The 23,341-nt window shown below is 41.4% G+C and overlaps 1 protein-coding gene across 3 annotated transcripts in view; it reads right to left on the reverse strand.

Annotated features, from left to right (window-relative positions):
* The window catches only part of PPP6R2 (protein phosphatase 6 regulatory subunit 2), a 120,911-nt gene that overhangs the window by 36,807 nt on the left and 60,763 nt on the right, over nt 1-23,341 (reverse strand). For all 3 annotated transcript variants that reach the window (XR_005104398.1, XM_037388700.1, XM_037388701.1), the window contains 10 exons: nt 17,005-17,070; nt 15,540-15,652; nt 10,940-11,053; nt 9,584-9,710; nt 8,904-9,056; nt 8,022-8,225; nt 7,294-7,358; nt 3,289-3,404; nt 1,605-1,690; nt 1,200-1,280 (listed from right to left, as the gene is read on the reverse strand). Coding sequence is in view for 2 of the 3 variants with exons in the window: in XM_037388700.1 (XP_037244597.1) it covers nt 1,200-1,280; nt 1,605-1,690; nt 3,289-3,404; nt 7,294-7,358; nt 8,022-8,225; nt 8,904-9,056; nt 9,584-9,710; nt 10,940-11,053; nt 15,540-15,652; nt 17,005-17,070 (1,125 nt within the window). In the remaining variant the exon portion in view is untranslated. The remainder of the gene's footprint in view (nt 1-1,199; nt 1,281-1,604; nt 1,691-3,288; nt 3,405-7,293; nt 7,359-8,021; nt 8,226-8,903; nt 9,057-9,583; nt 9,711-10,939; nt 11,054-15,539; nt 15,653-17,004; nt 17,071-23,341) is intronic.

The following is a 23,341-nucleotide window of genomic DNA, read 5'->3' on the forward strand; positions in this document are numbered from 1 at the left end:
ATTTATGAAAAGGATTGCTTCTGTCTCTAAATAGAATCTCACACTTGCTCTTACGTATTGCTCCCCCCCAACCCTTCAGATAATTTCTCCTATTTGGAGGATAATTCTGAATACTGGTAGGTAGCCCACTCCAGTTACAGCTAAGTAATTCAAACACGCATCTCTGCAGCTGCACTTTTGTTGTGAACTCGCTGGAGGCAATACGAAGGACCTGTGTTCCTGTCTGAGGAGTCCTGAGGGCTCCTGTCAGTATTTCTAGTGACAGTTATCAGAGTAAAAGAAAAAAAAAAGTTGTGGTTGGTTTTTTTGGGGTTTTTTTTTTGGTTTTTTTGGTTTTTTTACAAAGGCAATGCATTTTTCCTTTTTAATGTACTTTCTAAGTCTCATTTGACGAAAAGAAAGGTATTTGTAACGTCAAGAGCAGCCAGAGTATCTGGACAACAGAGTAACTATAAACTACTTTCAGCTCATTTTTCCCTTAATTAGATTTCAGATCAAGATTGTCTTTTTATTCCACATAGGTAGCTTCCTACTAAATATGTTCTACTAGTGCTCTTTATGTTCTTAGTATCAAGAAAGGTTGGAGAATCTTGTCCAAATGCTTCATCCTGAAAAGCAGCTTCCATAATTTGATGGACCTTTAGCAGAATACCTCAGATTTTGAGGATCCCGAGATCTTTGCTAAATGCAAGCGAACCTTTAATTACCTCTGTTTCCTCCTAAGTCAAGGCTACTGCTTACTGCTCCCACTTACTGCTAACATTTTAGTATGGCTCCTTCAGTTTTTAACAGTCTGCATAGCCCAAGAGGAAGTAGAACCCCTCTGTCAGCTCCCATTCTACTGCAGGTAGGTGATGCACACTACCTGGTTGGCTGGGAACTACAGCAAGTTGCTGCAACTGGTCTACAACATCAGGACCACCCAGTGTGAAGAGAATCAGGAAAAGAGCAAGAAATATGCAGTGCCTCACAGAAATGTGAGGCACATCATGTATCTGGGACTTGAATGCAGTCTGAGCCAAATTTATTCCAAATTGGAGTCTAGACCATGTAAGTAACTATACTGGAAAAACACAAAAAAGCTGAACACACACTGACTGAGAGTAGAATCTAGAAAGCTGCTCTATACTAGGAAGGATTAAGAGCAAATCAGAGAAGCAAGCTTCCCAGGAATAGTGAAAAGCATGCTGTCAGCTCACCTGCTGGAGAGAGAGTTCATTGGGAAAAGCACTCTCAATGTCTTCATCCTCACTGGAAGAGTGCAGATGGTGAGTGCTCACCTGAAAAAAGGACAAAACAATAAGCACAACAAAGCAGAGAAAGCTCAAATACCTTTGTTCCACACAAACAAAAACCAGACTCCTCAGAAGGCAGAAACTGTCCCAGTGAATAACACACAAACATGCACCAGTTTTCCAACATTTATCAGAGTTGTGCTACCTGAAAAACTATTATGGAGTATGTTTTCTACAAACGCTCTACCCTTGTACACTTTCTTCGTAAAAACAAGCAAAAGAAGAAAAAACCCAGCATATGACTTTTTAAAATTTAAGTCCAGAAAATAGTACGTCTATCTGAAATATGCACCATATCACTGTTCTCACCAAATCCACTGTATTCCTCCTGTTTGTTTCTGTCAGCGTCTCTTCTACAAAACTCTCCCATCTCCCTCTGCAGTCTTCAGGTAGCTCTGTAATAAAAAGATCACCATAAAGATTACCACATCTCAATAAGAAGGGATCAAAGCCAGTCATTTAGTCCCACTGGTTACCTACAAGTTTTTGAGCAGACACATAAACCTGCACATGAACCAAGTAATGCATCCATTATGTAAACATTCTGCAAAGTGAATTAAATTTTACTCATGATTTTCTAAAAATGGTAAATTCTGCAGAGAAAGGAACATCTTTTATCAGGCCAACCAGTAAGATATTGCTGGACTTAACTCACTTGTGGAATTACAGTGGCCTAAAGATGCAAAATTTCTACTACAACTTTCTGAAAACTGTAAACATGTGACTTGAGTTCTACATTTTTCCCTTCCTTTTCTTTCATGGTGATTGTGGTGGGTTGACCCCAGCCAGCAACTAAGCACCCGCCCAGCTGCTCACTCAGTCTTCCCCACAGAAGGATGGGGGAGAGAACTGGAAGACCAAAAGCAAGAAATACTCATGGGCTAAGATAAAGTTTAATAAATGGAGAAAAGAGGGGAAAAAACCCAAACCAAGTGATGCAAAGGCACTCACTCACCATCTCCCAATAGCAGACTGATGCCCAGCTAGTTTCTGAGCAGGAGCTACCTCAGAAAGACTTTTCCTCCAGTTCCTACTGCTGAGTATATGGCATGGAATAGCCCTTCAATCAGTCCAGGTCAGCTGTCTGGCTTCTGGCTGTGTCCCCTCCCAGCCTCTTGTCCACCCCCCCCAGTCTACTTGCTGCGGGGGGGCAGAGTGGATAACAAAGCCTTGGTGCTGGTGCTGTGCAAGCACTGCTCAGCAAGAGCTAAAACATTGCTGTGTTGTCAACACCATTTTAGTCACTGCTCTGAAACACAGCACCGCATGGTTGCTATGAATAAAGTTATCTTCATCCCAGCCAGACCCAGTACAGTAAAACAAGAGAGAGAAATAACCAGGACTTGTGAAACTTGCAGTCTTTACTAAAATATTTATAACTTCTCAAATTTCATGTGGATATGACAACACACCGAGTTACTATATTACCATTTGATATGTTTGTTATATGCCAAAAGTGGAAACTCAAGTCACATTTGCGTTCATTATTTCCCTTAATAGATGCAGATGGAAAATCTTATTTCCTCTCACACAAAAATGTCAGCTAGAATTAGTTCTCAAAATAAATCCAATGAAGATATGATGGACAAAGCCTGGCAATGTGAATATCTCCAACAAAGTGGAGATGGAGGGTCTCCGTCATCATTTATTCTTGTGTCTCCCATCCTCTCAGACAGATACAATAATAAGGAAGCAGAGGAACACCACCCTAGAATGCTGTAAATAAGCATTATAAACATATACATAAATCCGGAAGAAAAGAAGCATTCTTTAGCTCTAAAAGGATACCTTCAGTATATGGCTGCAAAAACAAAGTTCCATCTCAATATGATTGTATGAAAACAAAGAGCAACCAAATTTGGCCTAGACATTATTTCTAAGTTACGGGAAACAGGGACCCTCACAAAATACATGCAATAAAAGTCTTTCCAAAAGGCCTGAAAGTATTATTTAATCAAGAAAAAAAAGAAGGACTAGAGAAAGGAGCATGTACCTTTAATGAACTCACTAATTTGAGTCTGCATGGGGCCCTTCTCCATATTCTGTACTACAGCATTGGCTATCCGGGTGAGGTGGCCCATATTGCCTCGCCTCATTCCACCTTCTGCCCTGAAAAGAGAAAACAGTCAGTAGCAACATAACCAGGCAGCAGGAATCCCAGGGTCACAGTCATAACCGCCTTCATAACCTAGCCATGCTAAGAGTTCCCCACTGTTGCAACAGTCTGACATATGTACACATTACACCAAGCAGGGTTAGTATAGAAGATGCAGCAGAGACTCAGCAGGAACACCCTCTGCTCATGCAGGCAAGGCACAGGAGGAGTTTAGCCAGAACTGAACCTTTCTGCATTTTCTCATGTATTGAGATGGAAGAGATCACTCATCCAGTTCAGAATACACGTGATAAAATTTAAGCCAGTTACAATGAGGAAGCTAATCGGGTACACTGAAAGACCGCTGCAGAAATAAATAATCTGATTATAATTTTCACTAAAGAAAACTCACAGCAGTAAGAATTTACATCACTACTACTGAGAAAGCTTTAGAGAGTTTCACTTGCAATTGAAGTATTAAGCAGATGAATTCAAGAGAACAAAAGACAGTAATCTACAACCATTAGATTTCCCCCTTACAAAAAAAGTGTAAGAAGCCACCATTAAGTCCAGGCAGTTCCTAAGTCACTTTTCTTTGAATCTTCATTGGTTCTCCTTCACTAAATAGCAAAGCAGCAATCTAAAAATTGTGGGATGAAAAGCCTGAACTAATTGTGCTTTCTACAGTATCCAAAGAAGGACTGATGAGATTTGAGAACAAAAACCTAAACCCAGTGGCAGATTCCTGGCAAGAAATTTCACAGTACCATGTTTAGAAACAGCATTTCTGCCTTTAAACTGGCAGGTGCTGAAAAGAAACCCAGACGAAACTCCCAAATCCTCAAGTCAAATTCTGAAATTATTATTTCTTGATGTAGCCCAAGGAGCACCCAAGGTTAACTCAAGCCACCACAAATCAAATTGGTGGGTCGGAATCAAACTGAACAAAAATAACCCCCTTACTAACAGTAAGTTTCCACCTCAGGTCACTAAGCCTCCAGCTGTAAAACAAAGGTTTCTTTCCTAGATGCTAACAGAGTCCATGCATAATAAAGACTTTCATTTTTCCTTGGGAGAGAGGAAGACACTAAGTACATCAGAGCTAATTTTGAGATGGCATGCTGTGCTCATGTAAATTCTTCTCTACCCTTGCTCGGGGGCATCTGTGTGCAGCAGTCTAAGCTGACAGGTCAAATACAGCAAAGCCATCAGACAGTATCAGCTCTCCTGATCACATGCACTTACAGCTACATTTTAAGCTTTTTTTTTTTTTTTTGCATGTCCTACACACCCCTTGAAAAGTGTAATCATCTCCTGAATCTCTAAAAAGTTTATTGTGAAATTATCTCGGGCTTTCTCCTAATGCTGGAGCTGAACATTTGCAGGTGAGGGGACTAGATGGTTTAGAAAACAAACCCTCATCCCTCCACATGTTCCTGCACCAAAAACCAGAGTACAAAGCCAATACAAACTGTATCTGTACATACAGAGAATCACAAAATGGTTTGGGTTGGAAAGGAGCTTAAAGACCATCTAGTCCCAAACCCCTTCCACAGACAGGGACACCTTCCACTAGACCAGGTTGCTCACAGCCCCATCCAACCTGGCCCTGAACACTTCCAGGGATGGAGCAGCCACAGCTCCTCTGGGAAACCTGTGCCAGCGCCTCGCCACCCTCACAGTAAAGAATTTCTTCCTTAGATCTAATCTAAACCTGCCCTCTTTCAGCTTAAAACCATATCCTCTTATCCTATTGCCACAGGCCCTATTAAAACATCTGTCCCCATTTTTCCTACAAGCCCCTTTAGGTACTGGAAGGCCGCTCTAAGGTCTCCCTGAGCCTTCTCTTCTCCAGGCTGAACACTCCCAGCTCCCTCAGCCTGTCTTCATAGCAGACATCCTAAAATAAGGAAAGCACTAACCCCAAAATTCAGGGTTGAGAACTACTCAAACTGAACACCTGGAAACGAGTTTCCAATGCCGTGCTACAACCTTCTGCACACAGGTTCATGGCAATTCCTTTCGCAACCCCAACCCAACAAGACAGACAGCTCCAGCCCGTACCCAAAACACTGCTGAGCACCTCGGCTGCAGCAGTCCTGCTGCAAGCCTGAGGCCACCTCCAGCACCCCCAGCCTCAGGTTAGAGCCCGCCTGCAGCTGGGGTACCCCCAGACCCCCAGGACCATGCAGGCACACCCAAGGGGTTACACCAGCATCCACAAGGGCCCTGTACAGACCTGCACAAGAGCTCTGGAGGACAAAACCCATGGGTGGATGGGGCCAAGGGACATGGCAGTGCCCTACTGCTCTCTATAAAAATGTATGTTTTTCAGCAAACTTGCAAAGCTCAGCTTTCTCAAAAATTTAAAGCCTATGGTGACAAGAGCAGCATACAGCAATGCTGTATCTGTCTGGTCCTGTGGAAGTACCTATACAACATGTTTTCTTGGTTGAGCAGACCCTACACACTGCTAGAATGAAGACAGCAAACATGCAAAATTAACTTTTATTTCAACACTTTCAAATACTTTTATCAACCATGCCACAATTGGTGGTTACTACACTTACATCAGTAGGCAGGCAAAGATGTGCTTCAGGAAACTGACGTTTCCTATAAGCTCACATTGATGACCGGGCTTACTTTATTTTCAATTCTAATTATGCAGGCAGATCAAATGGATTGCAGTAAAAGAATTATGTGGGTTACCTAGAAGTTAAATTCTAATAGTTACAAAGTCCTTCATCAAGAACATATGGAACAACTAAAACTAAGAGAACCCAGGGAGAAATTCCATGTTCCAACAGGAAAATATATTACCACCATTCCTGCTGATGATTTTTAAGAAATAATTCCCAAGCTCTTAATTTGGAATTGCTGACCCTGGGGCTCCCAGTGCTTGACTCCATCTCCTCACTGAGTGGTACAATAAACCTCATATAAATCAAACTCCTTAAAGCACACCATCTGAGATACCTCTCGTTAACGCAGTATTTTTTTCTTGCCATTAAAATTCTTTCCAATATGGTGACTGGAACTATTTGGCATAAAATATGTATGAGCTCTAGTTCCTGTCTAATTTAATTAGGAAACTTTTAAGCAGCAGCCACAGATATTTTTGTTACCTACAAGACTGTGCACAATGATAGTTGTGTAATTAAACTATCAGTGAAATTTTTTATCAACAGCCCTAGGGGCTGCAAGAGGGAAAACCCCTAAAAACCCAACAAATCCAAATTTTAAAAAAAGTCAAACCAAAACTCAACCCAGCAATTATGGCCTGACAGTAAGCCTAAAACAATTACAGCAGGACTACAAGGCACTCTGAAGCCATAAAGAGATCAAAATAATGGGAGAGGACCAAAGCATTTAGATGGACAAAGAAACAGAAGTCTAGATAGTGTTTTCACTTCACTTCAGTGTGTTTTAGGGTTTTTAAAATTAACTTGTTCTTATGATTGCTGCAATCAGCATGAAATCCAAGTAGTTTATAAAGTTAGAATATTAAATGTGGGGCAAATCTGGGGCAAAAATGCTTGCCCGTCTCAGTTTCCACATAGCTGCTCACTCTAGGGAGAATATAATTATGCATTTAAAAAAAAAAAAAGAAAGAAAGAAAAAAGTTCTATGCCATGTAATTTCCTGAGAAAGCAAGAAAGAGGCACATTGTGCGTTTGGGCTGATACATTATAGACACTTTGAAAAAATCATGCTTTCAAATCATATGCCTATTTAGTAAATTTGGTTTTTAACATGCAAATAATACTAATTCCAAATCATAATCCAAATCATTTTTTACACCATTAAATTGTAAATTATCCAAATAATTGAAAGAATATTTCAAGGCAACATTCTAAATCTGCAGCCTTAGAACAAAGACCTTCTGAACCCGAAATCCCTTACTGTATTTTGTCATTGGCTTCCCAGGCATCCAATATCCTTTGCACTAGGCAGCATTTCTGGAACAGCTAGAGGGAAAAAAAAACAAAGAAGAAAAAAAAGAGATAGGAAGAACATTTCAAAAGTTTGCCAAAGTAAGACTCATGCCTTACAAAGTCTGTATTGAACTGTAGTTACTTTTGTTCATTCCTTCACTCCTACTGAACAAGAACTTAAAGTTCAGCACTTATCTTTCCCAAGAGCTCAAGTTTCTTCCTTCTCAAATTTTTCCTCAGAGGATCCAGGGAAAACAGCAATACCTACACACATCTTCAGCCTGCTTTTGGGCTTCACATAAGCAGCAATGAAGAACATTGTCATGTTACAAACACAACAAAAAATTTTCATCGTTAGGGCCACCATGCAGAAGCTAAAACATAGTCAGCTAGTTGTAGTTGCTAATTTTTTTTGTCCAAAGTTTATATACATCTTTACTAAAAAAATTAAATAAAAATAGATTCAACAAGCCCATTAAATGAGATGGGTGGTATGTTTATTTTGTAATTGGATGCTAACAACAAATGCACAAAAGCAAGTACACTTCCATCCAGAACTGACAGAATCAAGTTATAGCTAGACACTTTTAAATAAACTCCATCTTCTTGAACAGTTCGTCATACCATTTCCTTGTTAATGCATATGCAGACTGAATCAATCAGTCTAAAATTCTCAGGTGACACGACCAGACTTACATGAGTAACCATGATATTCTCGGTATTGTTTTCTGGAGTCTTTAAGTTCTCTGTGGCCACATTTCCATTCAGCACCTCTTCTTTGCTTTCTAGGTCATTAGTAGTAGTTTTTCCCTCTTGCACAGAGTGCGAGAGGATAGCTGCTATGGACAATTCCACTTGGAAATGCAAAAAGTTATTCCATGTGTATTTAAAAAATAAGTCCTGGGGAAAAAAAAAGAGAAACAAAAGAATTCACTCTAGATACATCTTTCCGTTCTTAACAATCAAATGATATTTGAACACTGCCCAATTAGCTGTATAATCAGCAATTCCACTAAAACAGTTTTACTTGTACACCTTAGCATCCACTTATGGTTGGAATGTGCTCTGTTTGCTCTGCTGTAATGCATACTTTCCAACAAACTGAGCACATAGGAAATACTCTCCTACACAGCTAGGTCTCACAGCACAGACATGCTGAAAAAAAAAGTTATCTATTCTGTGGTTGACTTCATCGTAAGAAAAATATTAACTAAATTTCTATGTATGAAAATAATTTTCTGAAAGATTGTCCAGGTTCTATCAGCAGTTTTCAGAACATGTCCCTGTTCACAGCTAGACAAAAAGATCAGCTCTCCGTATTATGAGAGCTGATACAACTACTAATTATTGTAACAGTAAATTTGAAGCAAAAGGTTCAGTTCAAAATACTAAGCAACTGTATTTGTATTACAAATACTATTCTGAGGACGGATGTTCCTCCTTTCAGTAGATTAGAAAAACAATTGACACCAGCACACATGAAGCAAACTACCTTGCACTGAACAGATGAAAGGGAAAGTAAAATTGTTTCCAGTGTAAAGTTATTCCCCCTCTCCTTAGTCACAGTGTCGCACTTACAAGTAATAAATTCATGGTACTGAGTCTGCATAGTTCCTGATTAATACTGGGAGTGTTTGTGTGAAGCAGAGCAGCTATTAAACGAGATCCATGAAGACGAGCATTCCCCAGTGGCTCCTCCAAGACACCAATTGTAGTTAGGATTGCTGTTTTCTATCAGAGAAATGGATAATGAGTACCTCAGCAAAGATCAACATTTCCTCAAGCATATATGCACAACGATTTGACTAAACATAACGAGTTCATTTCATAAATACTCTCTTCAGGTAAACCAAAACCATTTTCCCATACAGAGGACAGTGTCATGCAATCATGGTGAGACTTCTACTTCCAAAACTGAAGATTAACATCAAAATATCCACTAACTGAAAGCTCCTTTCTCTTCACCCCTTAACCATCTTTACACCAGTCCCAACGTATCTCTATTTCTTCTCTCTTCTTCTACAGAAGTCCTCTTCCCTACTTCTACTCGAATACAATGTTTTTCAAAATTCCTACTGCCTAGTCCCTAAGCACCTGAATTATAAACTTTAAGCATGAGTTCTTCTTCAGAAGTAATCTGCCTGTTCCAGCATAGGGTGCTTTCAGAAAATATCCAGGAAGCCTTTGTATAAAGAAAGGGAAACCTTGAAACACACTTCAGGAGCCATTTGCTCCTGAGAGATGCTGGGATGCCCTACCTTGGGAGGGCTGAGCAGCAGCTGGTGGAAATCCTTTAGCCTTGGTTCAATACCATGTAAGATGCTGCTATTGACAGTGTAAGACCTTTCAAATCCCTGAGTGTATGAGTCCATCAGTCCTTCCACTCTGTAAAGAAGAAAAGCACAACAGTTGAGATTTGACAAAATCTTAGAATGGTCTCCAGTCACACTGTCCATGTTGGTCATTTTCTCTTGAAAAATAACTATGAATATGAAAAATAATAATTTCTGGCTACTGAATATATTTACATAACTACATTTCTATTAATGTATCATTTATGATATGCTAGTCACACAATCAAAACTGTGAATGAGATGAGTGGGAAGACAGACAATAAGCTGTCTGCAGAGCTGAGAGACGAATTACTGAAGTGCTTCATCATTTTTAAAACTTCCCAAACATTTGAAAAGTAAATTACATAAGCAAGAGTTACTATAAACATTCGTTAAAAACCGTAAACCTTCCACAAGTGTTGAAAAAGATGTATATAAATACACTAACCAATGAAAACCCTGAGCAGGCATGCAGCTGTGCTCATAACCATACCTCTTTATCAGCAAGCAGTAAATTACAACAACTATTACTAGCCCTTTCCAACAGCAGAGTCTCACATTGGAATAAAAGAAATGCTTTCATTTCAGTCATGAGATGTAATTCCAGCAAGGCAGGGAATGGGCTAGATAGGAACGCCTAAGCCTCCAACTCACAAACCTTCAGAGATCCTGGGCACAAGACATGGTAGAATTAGTATTTAAGCTTTTCAGTTTTAACTCCGCATATGACTTTCTGACTAGCAACTTGTTTGCCCAGTGCCGCCATCTGTCCTTCTCTTTCATCTTTCCTAACCCTCCATTATTTCCTTCACTCTTTTCTCCTCCTTTATAAAAAAAAGAGATTTTCAATGTCTCCCTTCCCAGAACTCTTTTGCCTTTTCTCTCCTCCATCTCCGTAAGAAATAAAAGGGTGATATAATTTAAAAAAAACCCAAAACTATACAACCATATATATATACACATCATCACACAGTTTATGCATGACATACCACTCCCTCCCCTACTCTGCACACATTCTGCTTTAAGATCTCTGATGTTACAGACAAGACTGCTACACACATGCAAGAAAACTAAAGAGCCCACAAAAAGGCCCAGTTGCCAACTGGTACAACTGCCATGAGGTACAGCTACTGCATCAAAGAAACCAAACAGCTTTTGTTGCACTTGTTTCTAGACAGCACATCACACTAGGCCAAAAAAAAAAATCTCCTTTTTTGCTTAAGTAATACTAGATTGGAATTCCTAAAATTGTTCTTGCTAGAGAAGTAAGTGCTAACTTACCCAGAGCGCCTTGTTTCCAGCAACGTTAGAAGAACTTGTGTTCCATTCACTATGCAATTTTCAGTCTGTTCTCCATCAAACATATTCTTCAGGAGCTGCTCCACACATTCCTGCCTGTTGATCAACACACACACATTAGCAGCATACGAATTAGAAGTAATTTGGCAGTTGCTTTAATCACAAAATATCCACTTCTGGGTCTTCTGAAGAAAAAGGCTGCAAGTTTTCTTTGAGAAAGAATAAATACAACCCCTCTGAAGTCTCATAGGACAAGAATGGCTCTACACCAGGTTTCTGAACTTGCTTACTTGTCACTAAGACAAGACCCAATTATAACTGGACTCCAAACCAATTGTCATTCTCCTTTATCAATAGGATATACATCTAAGTTATAAACTGGAAGACAACCCAAGTGTAAACTCAATTTAATTTACTAAAGACAATATGAAGCTATCAGCGGACAGTCTAAAATTATCCATCACAATCCAGAAGACAGAGACAACAAGAAGTAGAAGTTGACCCTTACAGTCTGCCAGTGGCATTGTAAGATCCAGGACCTGGAAACGGAGACCAACAAATGCAAACTGTAAATCATATGCACCTTTTCAGTAGTCTTCACTATTATCCCCTTGAAATATTTTAATCAATTCACCATCTCTGAGCCCTTAAACCAAGATAAGATGCCTTCTAAATACTGACAGATTTGGGGCCAGGTGGAGGGATCACCAAGCAAAGTCTTGAAGACTGCTGAGTCAGAATGAATAATGATACTGGTCCTTTCTAGCATCACAAATTACTCTGAAATGGCCTTAGAATTGAAGAATAATTAGCACAAAGGTAACAGCCCACTTTTCTCTCTGTTCGGGCTGGCACTGTTACTCATCTACAGTTACTTGACTGCTTCCACCTCTGTATTCAGACCCTTTCCCATGCTAATTCTGCAGATGTTAATGACAGCTCTCCAAAATCCAGTACTCAGCAAGTGCCATTCTTGACTGGCTAAGTCACATGTCCAGCTAAAAACAGTGTTACTCAAGTTCACAGCCTCATTTTTACTATTTTCTAACATTCAAAATGTCTCATTTACATTTGTATAAATAAAATGAGGTAAAAATGTAAAAATACATGCATAATGCATAAGAAAATTATTTTAATAAGTAGCATCTAAATACACTCCATCAGCACAAGCACAAGAGGCAGAGTCAGGAAAAAGAAGTAAGAGTTTACTGTAATTAACCAAATTCACTTTTATTGCATACAGCCAGCCGTTACTGAAAAATCTAGATTTGGAATCTATTCCATAACTCTGCTCACAGCTCCTTCTTGCTCTATTATCTCATCATTAATTCATGATTCACAAACAATAAAAGTTACCCGAAGATCAAAAAAGGTTACCAGTAACGCTCAGAAAAATTGGCCAAGAAAAGCAGCGAGATAGGTGACCTTCAGCAGAAAGGTAAGTTGTGCAAAAAATCACTTTTGCTCCAAGTATTTTTTCCTTCTAAATGGTGCAGTGGTATAATGACTTTTAGACGTGTCTTTTCAAAGTGCAAAGACATTTTTATTTATCTCCTGGAAGTTACATGTGGTGCTTTAAAACACGCAAAATGCATACCCAGAGAACACCAGGAAGATGAATGTGACTGACAGGGAGCGCAAAGAGAGAGGGGGAAGAATACTAAAGACCACCTGAGTAAAGTGTGAGACAAACTTCAAACTCCAGCTTTGTGTAATCAAGGAAGCTTGCTTAAATCCCACCACTGGTGTCACAAAGGCTCTCATGAAAGACGACCACAGGCAGCAATCTTCTGCTCCACACACAGCAGGGTTCCACATCCCTCTCTGAAACTACCAAGAAAGTCGAAAACTACCAGCAAAGTCTAAAATTACCCAGAAAGTCTGAAAGTACCATGTTCTCCACAGAACTACAAGCCTCATTAAAGGTCCTGGGCTTCCCAGGTGAAATGACCCAACTGGAGACAGGCTAACCTCCAAACATTAACACCAATTACAAAACCAATACAGACCTGATAAGATGCTGAAGGCTCTGCAATCAGGGTTGCAATCTACACTGACAATCCAGCATTGTGCTATTTAACAAGACAGTATTACGGCAGGCCATGGGACAAAAGGCCAGATCTGCCTCATTTCTGCAGGCACAGCAAAGGAAAGGAAGTATTTAAGGAAGAGCGTTGCCTTGCAGGGGCAGTTACATGTCAAGCCCATGGAAGATCTTTTGCACATCTGCAGGGACTGTGGCTTTCCAGTGCTCCTGTGCAGCATGATTCATGTCCTGTTTTTACCCACACACATCTGCTCCTGTCCCAACAGAAGCCCCAATATTCATGTATGAACTGACAGCTCAGAATAAGGAGAAAACAGTAGCAATGTCACATAAGTTAAGAAAGCTCTGGCTCAACAAAAACATGTAAAAGAGGAATTTTAAGCCCTAGCTATAGAGGCTACACTATTCAATGCAAACTCTTGTTTCTTTTCTGTCAAAACGGCACCTTCAGGCCTAAAAGAACCTTATTTGGTTTCAATCTCACACTGAATCTCCAGTAACGTTTTTAGGTTTGAAGCAAATACAGGAAGTGGCAAGCATGCTAAGATAAATAATTCAAAACTACATCACAAAGAACAAAGAAATAATGCTAAGGGAATAGAGTAAACAAAAAAATCAACATTTTATGGTACACAACTCATACCTAACACTATTTGGGAAACTACTCCTAACAAAAATACTCTGAAGGTTTCTCACCAATATATTCCCCCAGTAATACTGAAGAAGTTAGCTCTGTATTTAAAAAAACAACCACCAAACTTAAATGAAAAACTTCTTCTGAGTTTCACTGCAAGTTGTCTGGACAATCAAAGGTTCTGAGAAGTGCTGGGCACTGTTAGCTGGGATCACAAGCATCCTTGCATCCTTTTTTCAAGGGAATACCTTCTACCAAAAGTAACTTAGAAAACCTGAAAAACTACAAATGCTTCTTTTGCCAACTGTACACTAGTGCCATTTATCACTAGATTACACCTTTAGAAGAGCCTAGCACACCCCAACAGTTTCCAAATGATAGAAATCACTAGATTCCCCTCCCCACAATTATTTAGTGATTACCTTCAAGTAAGTTACACAAGATCACCTACAAACATGACAAAACACAAACCAGAACAGCTTTCCTACTTTTTCCAGCCAAACTACCAGGCCTAATAAAAGACAGTAGTATCTCTATTTACAAATTGTGTCTGCAAAGTTTATCACCAGAGTGCAGAAACAATTAGGTACCTGCGTTGTGCCATGCCATCTCTAATGAAAGCACTGCACAATGTTTCTGACATGTGGTTAGAGCTTGTGAAGGTCACAGGTGACAGTGTTTTGAGGCAAAAGTAGTAGCTGACACTAACTTTAGTGTATTTCAGAGATCCACAGGGACAGTACACAGAGAGAGATCTAAATTGTCACCATCTAGCCCTAACACCACAAGGAAATGGAATGATATTTTGAGTATCATTCAAATAGGGAAGACTAGGGAGGCATTTAAAGTGTGCAGGCTTACTTCTTTCAGGGTTCAACCAGATTTGGAGAATAAAACCAGGCAGATTAATAATTCAGTCTCAGTAACAGGCATGCAGACAATCTTTGGTGAGGGCTGTCGGGCTGTATCTCAGCACCACCTGATCTCTGCAGAAGTGCAGGCAACCCAAGGTTCACATAAATTATGGAGTCTACAACTGATATTTGACTCAGGAGCCCAAACCAGCATGCCAGAGAACACTCAGGGTATGTAAGCAGACCTCGGCAAAGGTTGGAAGACAGTTGATAGTGCCCCTTACAAAAAGTGCACAATGACATACAAGCTACTATGAATTCCTTCGGTTATCACAGCATTTGCTTCCCCATTTTGAAGAACAGCAACTTGATGATCTGAAACCTGTCTATATGGTGCAACACTTGCACAAGTTGCAACAAGAGCTACTGATTAGCCAAGTATGACTGAATCAGAATCATCTGGATTGGAAAAGACCTTTGATCAAGTCAAACTGTCAACACAGCACTGCCAAGTCCACCACTAAACCATGTCCCCCCCAAGAGCCACATCCACATGTTTTTTAAATACCCCCACGGGATGGTGACTCCACCACCTCCCTGGGCAGCCTGCTGCAGTGCTTCACCACCCTTTTGGTGCAGAAATTTTTCCCAATACCCAATTTAAACCTCCAAGAACACCGTCCATACAGGAATTTTAAGATTTGTCTTTGTGGGATTTCCCTTAACTATTGCCACCGCAGTTCACCTTCCTCCAAATTCACTATGAGTGTTTTAACACATTCACTAGTATTGCCTCATCTCGAATCAGCTTGTGAGCTTTGGGGATTGCTAACCCTGATTTGCCTTCATACAGAGCTACAAAACTCAGAGATCTCCACAGAGGCAGTTAAGTGATGCTACAGTTTAAAAGCAGTATTAAATGGTTGGCACAAATGTCAAGAGTTAAGCAAAGGTTTCACATGCATAGTTTGTGTCTCTAGAGAGCTATCAGCAAGTGACAATTCTAGTAGAAAGTAGTTTATCAACAGTTCTCTGACAAGTACTTACGATTCCAGTGCTGTGAGAAGTGGATCAGGCTCAGGTATATCCTGGAGCTGATTGCTCTGGTCTCTGCTCAATCTTATGATATCACACAGGGTCTGGGAAGCATTTGATTGCCTCTGTAAACAATGTTAGAGAATACATTTCAGTACTGACATCTCTACTTGGCTCATTCTGGCAATCAGAGACAATTTAACATAGCTGGGAATGCAAGAAACTGACAATCGTAATTTTTTAAAACAAGTGCCTCCATGTTCTACATTATTTGTCTGTTAAATACAACATGAGTTACTAGAAGCATTAACAGATTTTAAAATCAAAGAGGAGGTCTTTCTGAACTTAATAGTTAAATGCAGTTAAAAGTTTTCAGGAAGTGAGGATTCTTTTTTTACATCTTCCCAACCAAGTGTGTTAACTTGCAAATCTCAAATATAAGTATTTCATTCTTACTTCTCACTACACAGAGGTTTCCTGCATGAAGAAAAATAAATAGCTTGATAATACCCTGTACAACTTCTTTATTATGTATTTAAAGGCTTTAAAGTAGTATTTTGATAAATTAATCATCTCATTCTGGCTATCAATCAAAGACTCTCTGTAGCTACTATACGTATAAGATCTTATGCTGTAATTAAGCATTCACCAATAAGATAGCATGGCTGAAGGCATACAAATCAGCATGTTACTTCCAACTTTTTCTCCCAGAAGGGGTAATTTTTGCTGTGATGAGACGAAGGAATCATAGTGTTGGTACTAACACTACACCATAAGAATCCTGTGCCATTCAGTTCACTTTGCTGCTGGCACTTGCAGGAAGCTGTGGACAAGTGCCACCATCCCCATTTAAGTCAAAGCAGGCCAGCTAGAGACCAACACACTTCCTTGTGTTTTTCCTGCTCAGCATCAGGGACAGCAGTCAACACCCAAATGTGAAATGATAATGTAGGAAACTAAAATCCAGACCTAGAGCTCCTGGCTTGGACATTTTGTGAACATTATTGAAAGAAAAAAAAAGGGGGGAAAAAGCACTCTGTAATACTCAGCATTTCTCTTCCATGGGCTCAGAGAACTGTGTATTGTAGATTTTACAACTGAATACCTCCTTGCTTATGGTCTAAAAAGAATTGAAAATTTCAGTGAACTGGTTAATTTAGATGTTTTTTAACAGCCTGTTTCAAACAGCAGGTTCCTACTTAAAACCAAGTTGCCACTGACTGTAGACACTGAGATGAACTGATGCAGCAGCAGAATGAACTAAGAAATTAGTAATAGAGTAAGTCAAGACTAAAAGTACAACAAAACATTTTGCTATAGAGCAACCAGAGGACGGACAGGATGTCTATTCATACAGATCGTCTCTCGTCTTCTCTCTCTGTAAGTCACCTGGGCATTATCGAAGAGACAGAAGAGTCTTCTGGAACTTATAAGACGCACCACCCACAAAGACAAAACTTAGTCTTGTCATACTCACGTCCTCATCCTGGCTTGAATGGATCAGTTCCACAAGTCTCTGAATAATCTTTGCTTCATTAAGCCACTGGAAGGAAAGGAAGAGGGAAAGAAAATCCCTGTTTGAGATCACAGAATTCAAAACCAGAGGATCTTTGATAAGTCTTGTGTAACACAGGCTTTTCAAGAAGGGAAAGCCCTTTCCTTCTATTTCATAATCAAAGCCACAAGCAGTATACAAACTCCCCTAAGCACAGACAGAGATGCATTTTAATTTGCATCAGTATGTACTACCTTGCCCATGGAACTAAAAGCTTAAATACCCTTGGAAAACACGGAACAGATCAGTCATGAACACTCATCTGAAGCAGCATTAGTGTAATTATCGACATGTTCTTCTCCTACCATTTCCTATTCTTACAGCCTTACTACTGTTTACACTAAATAATTTCTCAGACTTTGAGATGACACAACAATGCTATTGTGTCTCACGTTCTTGCTCTACGCCAGATTCAGACTACTTCCTTTTCTTAGCACAAGCTATCACTTCATCTCCCTTTCCTGACTGCATGCAAACCAAGTACACCATCTGCAAATGACACATTCCAGTTTTTCCCTTCCCAGCTTCATATGCAAGCTCAAATTCTCATTTCCACCCAATCATTTTCACTTAAATTTCTACAGTTTCCATTCCAGGCAAACAGCTAGATGTCTAACATAAATCAAACTACTCAGTCAAACTAATGCATTCACAGTTGCTTTTGAAATAACTGACCAAACATTAATTAAAAGACAGACAGACTTTGGAGGTTTCTGCAATGATATAATCTTCCATCACTCTCCAGATGAGTCATGGAGAAAATGAACAGTCTCCTGCCTTCCATTTCTGTTTAAGATGGCTCTATGCCTATCTTCTCTCCTTGAATGCTGATTTTTATGTTTTCTATTCACGTGACTTCAACTATAATCCTTACATTGACTTGTTACCAGCTTTGCTCTAATAACCTTCCTACCGATCTCATCCTCTCCTCTCCAATGCCATGTTGAGTTATGAACTATGAGTGACTTAAAAGAAAAATTCCAAACCACCATTTTTAGTGACTTTTCGCATAAATAATACTGCTGTTTTCCTACTAAGTCTGAAATGTCTGACTTAAGTCTCCTTTCTGGTGCATCTTATTATTGCAAAAATACTAACACTGCCCAAAAATCTACCCAGCATACAGCTGCAAAACCAAGTATTTAATTCAAGACCCTATTTTCAGATTTAGTATCTGTACTTTCTTCTTCGCGATATCCAGTTTATCCAGTTCAAAAAACTGGATTCCTAAGATATTCTTCCTCACCAGTCTCTCTACCAACCTATCTTTTCAGATTCTTCCACTGGTTTTTAGTTTTCCAGCATCAAAATTAAACTCCTAAACCTTCTTCTCAGGACCATCACAGTAGAGTTTATCCCTGATGTGTCTTAATACATCTTGCCATCTCTATTCCACTAACAAAACAACTGTCCATTACCTCTTCGCTGATTTAGTCTACAAGCATCTTTTCTCATCTCCCTGTGCTTGGATATGACTACTGAAACCCTTCTCTCAAATCCTGAGACTCAAGTCTTCTGATGACAGCTCAGGTAGCTGTCAACTAGCAATTTACCAAAACGGCTTCATCAAAATCAATGAAGTTCTCCTCACTTGTATCTTCTAAAAAACAGCTTCTCAAATGCATTATGCCTACTGGCATTCTCTATAACGATAAAATTACCCATCTCTCCTCTGTTATGTTGGCATCTTTCATTTTTCATCATCAATTCTACACCCCGTGTTTGCACAGCACCATGATTACGAGCCCAGATTTCGACTGCAATCTCCAGGTATTCCCACAGTATTAACACACTGCACAACTTCATTAAAAAGATCCCAAACACTTATACCCATTTTTACCTGCAACTTTCCATTCTTCAAATAGTAAGCTGCATAGATATGGTACAGTGTGTTTCAGCCTGTTTATTGCTTCGTGCAGAACCTACCTGTCAATCTGTATCAGCAGAGGATTTTTTACCTACCAAAGTTTCTTCTACCCTTACAACTTCCACAGCCCAGAAGAAAACTAATAAACACCGCTGCATTAAATGTATTCACTTCCCCTTGCAGAGCATAGCAACTTAAATCCCAGCTCTCCACTGTAGTTGCAACTTTATTCTGTATCAGCATCCTCCCTCAAGTCCCAAATCAGTTGAGCCTATGGGCCTTGTTAATGAAAACTGGGAGTCACACGGTAAGCAAGGATGATAAGAAGGTTTGCTCTTTTTGCCTGGACTGCCATAAGAATGGGCTCCAGGGGGAGTTGGATGGCCACAGAGAGAGGTACTGGGGAGGGAAGCAGGAGCAGTCATCTGAGCAAAGGAATTACTGTTCCTGGGAACTAAGGAACACAGAAAATGAAATTCAAAAGCAAAAAAAATCCCAACTGAAATAACGTGTTAAGATTAGAAGAGCAATACCAAACTTTGGTGAATTAAGCACCACCTAGTAAAACTGGAAGGCAACAATTCCTCTGTCTTGAGGCTGCTGTTTAAGAGATGGACTGAAGACATTCATAAGGAAAGGAATACTCTTTAATGGACTCCTCAAACAAAAGCTGTGACACTTGCAGGGCTTACCTACCTAGACTGAAGCACAACAGTGTTACATTCAGCATCTCCCTTAAGAGTCACACATGAAACGCAAAACTAACAGAGATCAACATGCTTCCTTGTGTTTTTCCTGCTCAGCATCAGGAATGGCAGTCAACACCCAAATGTGGAGTGATAGTGTAGGAAAACTATTCTGACCACATGCAACCCAGTAGTGTATTTACTCTTACTGATGAATGACACACTTGTAAGGAATTTATGGACAGAAAACTTGTATATGTGTGCAACTTGAATTATTCTACAGGAAAAGGAAGACTGCAAGACACAGGGCAAGCAAGCAGGAGACAACTGATTTGTCTGCAAACAGACCAGGCTGCTGTTTGCTGCCACCTGATTATGGAGCACTGGGTTTCTGCCCAATTGCTTACTGCTGGGGAACACCTATATCATGTACGCTCAGGCACCACAGAACAAGTGGGACATGGCAAACTGGTCCAGGCAAACTGGGACCTGGCAGTTAATGAGGCCACAGGCATGGAAGGGGGCATGGAGGTGCTGGTCGAGGCTGCATGGAACTGCAAATCAGCACGACCACAGTGGTGACATGCAAGAGGGCACAGTCCCCACCACCACCTGAGGCAACTACATTGACACATGGGAGGCCTCAACCCATATAGAACTGAGAGAGGGAGGGCATGGTCAACCAGGTCCCAGGCAGCAGGGAGCACCTTGTGCTTTTCCTTGGTGGAGATAATGTCCCTCACCCACAGCAGATGCACTCTCATCTAAGCACTGTGCTGCCACGTGACAGGAGTTATGGCTGGAGGTACAAAGAAAATGTAGTATTATGTTGTTATATATTATTGTTCATATTACTACATGAAAAGAATTTCAACAGGGTTTTTTTGTAGAGACCATGGAAAGAGTCAGGGTTTCCGGACCCTAGTTTTGCATGGAAGGAGGAACAGAATAGTTTGGGTTGGAAGGGCCCTTAAAGACCATGTAGTTCCACCCCCCCTGCCCGGGGCAGGGACACCTTCCACTAGACCAGGTTGCTCCAAGCCCCATCCAGCCTGGCCTTGAACACTTCCAGGGATGGGGCAGCCACAGCTTCTCTGGGCCGCCTGTGCCAGTGTCTCACCACCAACAGCCAGAGACTACACAGGAATTAGAGGATGGAGACTCTCCGAGTCATGAGTGGCTGGAAGCTGGCAACATGAAAAAGCTCTTGCACCACCAGGAAATGTGCACTTACAGAAAAGGCATAACGGCTTGGCAGTAACAGGCAAGAAGGAACAGGTTTCCTCAAAGGAGTCATCAGAGCCACCTAAGCGTGCAATTCACCAACAGAAGGGGAAGCGGGAGATGAGCATGGCTGGAGACTCTCTTAGGTAGGGAGTAAAGAACCCGCTCACCAGCCAGATTTACTCTTTCAACAACCATGCTGCTTGCCAGCAGCTCAGACTCCCCTGGTGCATGGGGAGAGTGCCAAGGCTCATCCAGCCCTTGGATGACCAATCTTTCCTCCTGATGCCACATGTACACTAATACCACTGCCAAGGGGCATCTCGGGCACACGCAAGTTAGCTACAAGGCCCTGTTAGGTGAAGCCCTGGATCACTCCCTGTGCTGCCCATCACAGCCTTTGACAGGATCAATACTGGCTGAGCCTCGGCTTTCCTAGCAACATCCCTGCCTGCTCGGGCAGCCTCTCACTGCCTCTCTTGGATGCTCCATCACGTCAGTGCTGTCTGCGCATGCCTGAGCTCAGGCAGCAGTGTCCTGCTCACCCACGCAGACCTTCTCCCACACCTACTTGACTACCACATTGCGAGGGGGCGCAGCTAATATGCAGGAGGGGAGGAACCTAGACAAGCTGGAGAAACTGACACAGGGAACATCTAGAGAGCGGCCAGCAGAGGCTACCAAGATGAGGAGGGGACTGAAGCATCTCCCTTCTGAGGAAAGCCTGAGAAAGCTGGGCATGTTTCGCTTGGGGAAGAGAAGACTGAGAAGGGATCTTATAAATGTCTACAAACATCTTAAGGACGAGTGCCAAGAGGACGGGGCCAGGCTCTTTTCAGGGGTGCCCAGTGACACGACAAGGGGCAACGGGCACAAACTGCACCACAGGGAGCTCCACCTGAATATGAGGAAAAATATCTTTACTGTGAGGGTGACAAGAGCAGGGGAACAGGCTGCCCAGCGAGGCTGTGGGGTCTCCTTCTCTGGGGACATTCAAAACCTGCCTGGACACAACTCTGTGCAGCCTGCTCCGGGAGAACCTGCTTTAGCAGGGGGCTGGACTAGGTGATCTCCAGAGGCACCCTCCAACACCAACCATTCTGTGACTCTGGGAAACTGCCTGGGAAGAACCTCAGAAGTTCAAAAAAGCAAAATGCAAAGTCCTACACAGGGGATGGAAAAATGAGATGGGAGTCAATGACCCAGAAACAGCTTGCAGAAAAGGCCAAGAGGGTCCTTAGTGGACCTGTCACACCAGGAGTCAGCGTCATGCCCCTGACAGCCTGAGGGCAGCCAGCAGTATGAAAGCAGAGACTGCTCCCCTTCATTCAGCACCAGCAAGACCCATCAAGATACTGGATCAGGCTGGGGCTCACCAGCACAGGACAGACATTGCCATAGCACACAGGTCCCATGGCGGCCTGGAGATGGTTGGGGCTGGAGCACATGAGGCCAGACAAAAGACCGAGAATGGGTTTTGCTCAGCCTGGGGAGAAGGTGAAGGGGAGACGCTATTGTGGTCTCTGACTGCAGAGTGGGGTGGGGACAAATGATGCAGCCAGGCTGCTCTCGGGAGATGCTGTGACGGGAGGCACAAGGTGCAAGAAGGGAAACTCCAATCGGGTGTTAGGAAAAAAATCTCCACTTGAGAGTGATCAAACACTGGAAGAGGGCCCAGACAGGTCTTCAGTTCTGGAGATACTGAAAAACCTGGATAAGGCCTTGAGCAATCTACTTAATGGGACCTGCTCTGCAGAGGCAACTGGACCTTCTCAGGGACCTTCCAACCTGCACTATGCTATGAATAAGTCTTCGAGGTCTTGCGAAGTCAATGCTTAAGAAAGTCTGTTATATTAGGTATTCCAACTTAAGTCTTCTAAAACCTGCTGAAAATATACCTAGTAACAGTTTGACTCTGGCTTGGATATTCCTAATTGGCCACAGTGAAAGAAAGTTTGTGCTTTACTATTTAAGACTGTAGTCAACCAAGGGATTCTGCAGCCATCAACAGACCAAGTTGTCTAATCTTTCAAGGACCACAACATCAACAGTCACTTCACTGAAGTATTGATACTAATCTTTCCTCAGCTGAGGACTGATCTTGCAGTAGGACAATTTTTGTACAAGAGAAAGATACAGGTGTTAGTCTAACCAAGCCCTGGGAGCTACTGTTTCTTTAGGGTAAAAACAGCATGAAGAATATACCCTTTTTATTCTTGCAGGTTTTTAACTGTGAAAGCAACAGAAAAAAAGCAGGACAATGTGCAGTAGGTCTTTTTTCTGTGCTATGAACAGTATCCATGTTAAGACCCTGACAAAAAGGGTACGTGATACCCTGGCTACAAGTGGTGAAAACTGGAAGATCAGTTCACCTACAGAGGTATTAAGCTTGCGAGGGGTTTCTGCAGAAGCCACGGTCCATGCCTGGGCACTCTTCACATGCAGGGAGAAGACATGGATCCAGCCAGGACAAGCAGAATTT

The sequence above is a fragment of the Falco rusticolus genome, chromosome 5 (assembly GCF_015220075.1).
Source record: "Falco rusticolus isolate bFalRus1 chromosome 5, bFalRus1.pri, whole genome shotgun sequence".
Lineage (NCBI taxonomy): Eukaryota > Metazoa > Chordata > Aves > Falconiformes > Falconidae > Falco > Falco rusticolus.